The 6,508-nt window shown below is 40.1% G+C and overlaps 1 protein-coding gene across 1 annotated transcript; it reads left to right on the top strand.

Moving 5' to 3' along the window:
• The first annotated feature begins 2,095 nt into the window (after window positions 1–2,095).
• GDF5 (growth differentiation factor 5) lies at window positions 2,096–6,508 on the top strand. The gene is made up of 2 exons (XM_038370106.2): window positions 2,096–3,031; window positions 4,720–6,508. The coding sequence occupies exons 1-2, from the start codon at window positions 2,398–2,400 to the stop codon at window positions 5,586–5,588; spliced, it is 1,503 nt and encodes a 500-aa protein (XP_038226034.1). The 5' UTR covers window positions 2,096–2,397; the 3' UTR covers window positions 5,589–6,508.

Genomic DNA, 6,508 nt, shown 5'->3' with positions numbered 1-6,508 from the left:
CATCAATTTAACAAAGAAATGGATATGTACCAGGCTTGTTATCCCAAGGGGAGTCTCTGACATGCTTCAAATCAAATGCACTGCTTCAGGTAGAATAAATAAGCAAATGTATTAACTACAAAAGCTAGAGTTTAAATGATTATAAGTCAAAGCACAAGTCAGATTTGGTCAAATGAAATAAAAGCAAAATGCATTCTAAGCTGATCTTAACACTTTCAGTGCCCTTACAAACTTAGATGCTTTTCACCACAGGCTGGATGGTTGCCCTTCAGCCAGGCTCTCCCCTTTGATCAGTGCTTCAGTCGCTTGGTGGTGGTGTCTGTAGATGGAGATGGAAGAGAGAGGAAGAGCATGGCAAACATCTCTCCTTTTTATCATGTTCTTTCTTTCCTCTTGGCTTTGCCCCTCCACCCTTCAGGGTCACATGAGCATTACCTCATCGTAGTCCCTGACTGACCAAGGGAAGGGGGGTGACTCACTCGAGAGTCCAACAGATCCTTTGTTGCTGCCTAGGCCAGTGTCCTTTGTTCCTGTGAGGTTGGGCTGGGTTTGTCCCATACATGCCCCGATGAGGTGTGAACTGCCCCTCTGTTCCTGGAGAGTTTTGTCTGGACTTGTTTTAAGCCATGAGGATACATTTTCAACCTCATAACTATATACGTGAAATTATAACCTATAACATTACTATAATATTACTGTAACAACAATGCTCAGTGCATCATTGAAGGTGAGAGGGATAGCTCAGTGGTTTGAACATTGGCCTGCTAAACCCAGGATTGTGAGTTCAATCCTTGAGGGGGCCATGTAGGGATCTGGGCCAAAAATTGGGGGGATTGATCCTGCTTTGAGCAGGGGGTTGGACTAGATGACCTCCTGAGGTCCATTCCAACCCTGATATTCTATGATTCTATAAGCCTTCTGAAGACACCCAACATGACAAACTTTGCATTGGATACCACACAGTCCTATTATAAGGATGAACATGGGGGTGCAGGGTGTTCCCCAGAGATACAGGGTGTCACAGCTACCTACGCCAACAGGAGAGCTTCTTCCATCGACATAATGCTGTCTACACTGGAGGTTAGGTCAGTATAACTATGTGGCTCAGGGGGTTTTCCATACCCCTGAGTGATTTAGTTATACCAGCATAACTTGCTAGTGTAAACCAAGCCTGTGACTGGGAGTTTTAGAATCCTGTCTCTCTGGCTCCCTCCATGCCTTAGGTTGACAGAAACTCTATTTTCCTGCAGGGGACACTGCTGCTTAATTCTGGACAAAATCAGAACTGATAGGTAAGTTCTACAGTCAGGAACACATTACAGAAATGGGGAAATCTGGAGAGGCATGAAAATGCTGTCTACAAAACAGGGAAACATTCCTTCTGTATTTCATGAGGCTTCAGTTTATTTGTTCAAGTGTTTGCATCAAACTGAAATTAACTTTATTTTCTAAAAGTGTAACGATAAATGCCTTCAAAATATGTTCTTTGTGTGAATGAATGTATATGACTTTATTAGCAAAGTCCTTCAGTTACCAAACAAAAAAGCAACTTCACTGTTGCAATTATCAGGAAAAGATTCCAAGTCCAGAACTTTTTGAAATATGTCTTATGAATCATAAGATATTTGAATTTATTTATTCCAACAGCTTCTGTACAAGATCCATACCGTTAGTTTTGTACTTTGTTCTGTTTGAATGTGAAGTTCATCTAAGGCTAATGTAAAGGTCGTATTGCCACTTTAAAAGGCATCCTCTGGAGTTTTGATCCTACAGAGTTGTTTCACATGAAGCAGAGTATGACTCATGCTAATGGAAAGGGTAAAGAAGATTTTTTTAAAAGAAATATATCGCAGTTAAATTAGTTTAGACAGCATGACATCAGAGAGTAATTAAATAGGTTTTTGTTGGAATTCCGTTTCCAATTCCTGAGTTCAGGTTTGTAAAAAATTTCTAAGCACCTGCAGGTCTCTGTGTGTGAAATATTTTCACTGGAAAGGATTCAAAACTTAAAAAAAAAAAAAGAAAAAGAAACTTGTAACACAGAGGCAGCATTACGCCATTCTTCCTTCTTGGAAAAAAAACCCCTCAGATTTAAACAAGACTCCTTCAAGCTTTCAGTCAGTTTTACAGAAGAAAAAGGGGTGGTAAACCTTCTCTTTTCAAGAACAAGTTTTTAGCTGCTAACTGAGGCCAGGAGAAGATTAGATCTGAATAAATGAGCATTTCCACTATGGGACTGGATACAAATGTTAAACAAACAGATTTAAAGTGTTTTAAACTTAAAAGAAAACTATTCCTGCTGACTTCAGTTTTTAATTTCTTTCATGTTTTCTTATGCCAAACTGGAGGAACCTTTTCTGATTTTTTCTTTAGTGGCATTCAAAGGAAGACCAGAGGATGAAAATCTTGCACTTTCTCACTTTATTGCTTTGGCACTTGACTTGGTTTTACCTGGTTCTAGTTTCTGTAGTGTTGAGTAATTCCGAAGCAGGTCAGAGTAATCCAGGATCCAAATTAGGATTGTTAAAAGCAGAAGGAAAAGAGACGAATCCCTCGCCAAGGGCAGGTACCTTTAGGACTGGAAACCATGGATATAGTACTGGGACTTTAAAGCCTAGAGCTAAAAGCAATACTGTTCAAGCTGGAGCTCTATTGGCAAAGAATAATGAATCAAAGAAGAGTCTCTCTAGAGAAGGGACCACAGACACAAAGGTAGGGCAGTCCCCAAACAGACAATCTGGAGTAAGGACAGTGACCCCAAAGGTTCAGAACCTTGGCAGCAAAGCCTCGCTCAGAAAAACTGGCACAGGCAATACTGAAGCCAGTTCTTACAAAACCAAAAAGACTAAAGAGCCTGTAACACAAAGGGAACCTAAAGAGACTTTCAAACACCCCCCTATAACGCCACATGAATACATGCTCTCCCTCTACAGGACTCTCTCGGATGCAGAAAGAAAAGGCATTAATGGAAGTGTAAAACTGGAGACTGGACTTGCCAATACAATAACAAGCTTTATAGATAAAGGACAAGGTAAGAAAGGAGCTACAGCATTTATGAGTGTGGGTGTGTGTGTGTGATGCATGTCTGCATATATTGTTAAATGAAAAATAATGATCATTATCGAAAGAAAATAGTTTGACTGATTCGAATGTAATCAGAATCATGTAACTTATAGGCAGTTTTTGTCTTTTCAGTTTAAGCTTTGAAGATTCTTCTGGCAGCAGGGCATAATATTTGTATGCTAGCTAAGCAAAACATTTAGGGACAGATTTTCAAAGGCTTTTTGATGCCTAAAGATGCAGATAGGTGCCTAGTGGGATTTTCAAAAGCACTGGGGCACCTAACTCCTATTGAAATGAATGGCTGTTAGATGCCTAGGTGGTTTTGAAAACCCACTGGCTGCCTATCTGCATGTTTAGGTGCCTAAACACCTTTGAAAATATGACTCGGGGGCTTTTTTCATACTTAAACTACAGTAGTTGGTAAAATACCATTTTATTTCTTGTTAGCCATATGTCTACCGGCATATGGCGCTGTAAAGACAGTGCTATTTCTGTGCTTTTCCAGGAGCAAAACAAAGAGCTTCTTTGTGAAAATGCTGGCCTCTTCAAGGAGAGACCTGAGACTCTGTGGCACAAGTTTCTGATTGTGGAAAATTTTGAGAAAATTGAGCTAACCTAGTGCACCCCTTCCTCCAATAAATGAACAGGCTTCATTTCCTGTTCATCACGTAGCTTCTTATTGGTGAGATGGACAGTGTCACAGATCAGGTGTTCACCTGACTGCTCAAGTAGGGCAATTCGAGCCTCATGCTGCTCTCCATAACGTTAGGATGTGTTTTTTCAGGGATTTCAGTGAGCATGGATGGTGCCCATGGAGAGCAGCTCCTGGGATTGCTATGGATGAGAGAGCAATGGTGAGGTTGCCACCTGACAATCCAGTCCAGAACAGGGACCCCGAGGGCAGTTAATGATCACAATTTGGCTGCTGTAGAGAAATGGGATGCTGTTCAGCAAAGCTGCATTCCAGATGAAATTCTTGATTTTCCTTTGGAAGGCAATGTCAATGTAACATGCTGAATTTAAATAGCCATGTTTCTTAACAATGCTTCTTATGAACCTTACCAGGCAAATGAAACAATGGTTCTGGGGGTTATATTTTTTTGCTCCATCAGAATAAGTTGAGCCTTGTGTAGTTAATAAAGCAGTTGTCCTGGTGCCTGGCAGTTCCTGGAGGATTTGGGTTTTAAAGGACAAATTCACCATTGTACTGTCTATTGGTGAAATTCACCCCTGTACAGGGGGCCAGCATGAGGTCCAGGCACCACTTAAGCCCCACTTCAGTCCTATGTCAAGAATGTAAGTGGTAGCTCACACTTGAAGGAGGAATCTCTGCCAGTTGGCTAATTGATACTTTGGGGCCAGAAAACACACACAGGTGAGATGACATTTCTTTGGCTGAAACAAGAAGAGTTCAGAATGCTATTTCACTACTGAGTAATTAAGCTCCTCTGAGTCTCAGCTCAGAGCAGGTTTTTATGACTGTCTCCGTATTGGTTAAAAGGCTCTTTATTATGACTTCCAAGACTGTGGGCTAATAGCGAGTGATCTTGTGAGTTTGTGAGCAAACTTCAGAAGTAACAGGAGGAATTTTAGAGCTAATACTCATTCTTGATTACAATAAACTTAAAAGTGTCTGTGGTTTTTGTTTTGTTTTAGATGACCGAGCTCCAGCCATAAGAAAACAAAAATATATTTTTGACATCAGTGCACTAGAAAAAGATGGTTTGTTGGGGGCAGAGCTGCGGATATTAAGGAAAAAGCCCTCTGAGACCTGGAAGCCTCATTCTCCTGGGAAAACTTCCCAAGTGAAATTGTTCAGTTGCCCCACAAACAGACAAGCAGCAACTCTCCTGGACTCTCGCACTGTCAGCATTGCAGATACACCAAAATGGGAAGTATTTGACATTTGGAAACTTTTTAGGAATTTTAAAAACTCAGTTAACTTGTGTTTTGAACTTGAAGCTTTTGATAGGGGGAGAGCTATTGATCTAAGGAGTATGGGATTGAATAGAACAGGGAGGCAGGTCAATGAAAAGGCTCTCTTCCTGGTATTTGGGAGGACAAAAAAAAGGGACCTGTTTTTCAATGAAATCAAGGCGAGATCAGGCCAAGATGACAAAACTGTTTATGAATACTTGTTCAATCAGCGGAGGAAGAGAAGAGCTCCTCTAGCAACGAGGCAAGGGAAGAGGCCCAACAAGAACCTGAAGGCAAGGTGTAGTAAAAAAGCTCTCCATGTGAATTTTAAGGACATGGGCTGGGATGACTGGATAATAGCCCCTCTGGAATATGAAGCTTATCACTGTGAAGGGCTTTGTGAATTTCCTCTTCGATCTCATTTGGAACCCACCAATCATGCAGTTATCCAAACGCTAATGAACTCAATGGACCCAGAATCTACTCCTCCGACTTGCTGTGTTCCAACCAGACTGAGTCCGATTAGCATTCTCTTTATAGACTCTGCAAATAACGTGGTCTACAAACAATATGAAGACATGGTAGTGGAGTCATGTGGTTGTAGGTAGCAGCACAATCCCTCCCATTAACACATTAACAAAGATAATTGACAAGAACTTCTTCTCAAACAAGAGTAACTAATCCTCTTAGCCCTAGCACACCTATGTTTAACAATGGTAATAAGAAACAATCTGCTAAACTCTCACTGTGTCTGTATGTCTCTTAGTGGTAGACACATTTTAGCAGTAGTTCAATACTGTACCCCCTCCAAACTTAGCCCAGAATGGGGCTTTGAGTAAAGAATTCCGTAATCACAAGAGAATTGTTCTCACTAAAGATCACTTCCAAGGAAATTAAAATTCCATACCACAAAAAGCTCTGCTGTTTTAATCCCTAAGGATATTGTTAAATGTAAAGTCAATAAGCTGCATATACACCTTTAAAGAAAATTAATGTTCCTTTAAATGTTGTTCTTAAGACAAGTCTGAGTCCCACTTCCAATATTTTCCTCACCATGTCCATTAGGAAATGTTTGAAGAGAATACTAATGTCTGTAAGAGAAAGAAATGTCCCTAAACACTCAGAGTTTGGTTTAAATAGTTACACTGTAAGATGAACTTTTCTCATTAGCTCTTAAAATTATGTGTATATGAAAAAAATCATTAAATATAATGTGTTGATTTAGTATTTGATTGTACATGGAGCTAGATAAATGCGGAAGCATATTTGTTTCAATGTATGTTTTGTTCCAAGCTTCACCTCTTTCTTAACTATTCACCCTATCCACTGGTATGTTGCAAGTTGTATTACTCTGTATAAGGTTCAAGCTGTTCTCAAGTGCTCGTAGTAAAATTACTCAATAACAGCATAAAATGTAATAAATTATTGACACAGTGCTGTGGTGTAGCTAGCTCTCTTCATCTGCACAATTATAATGTTACTAACATGCTTTGTTTTGAATCCTGTACAATAAATACAATGGAAAGGG

The sequence above is a fragment of the Dermochelys coriacea genome, chromosome 13 (genome assembly GCF_009764565.3).
Source record: "Dermochelys coriacea isolate rDerCor1 chromosome 13, rDerCor1.pri.v4, whole genome shotgun sequence".
Taxonomy (NCBI): Eukaryota; Metazoa; Chordata; order Testudines; family Dermochelyidae; genus Dermochelys; species Dermochelys coriacea.
Note: the sequence above shows the minus strand (reverse complement) of the source record. Positions and strands in the feature narration are given on the sequence as shown.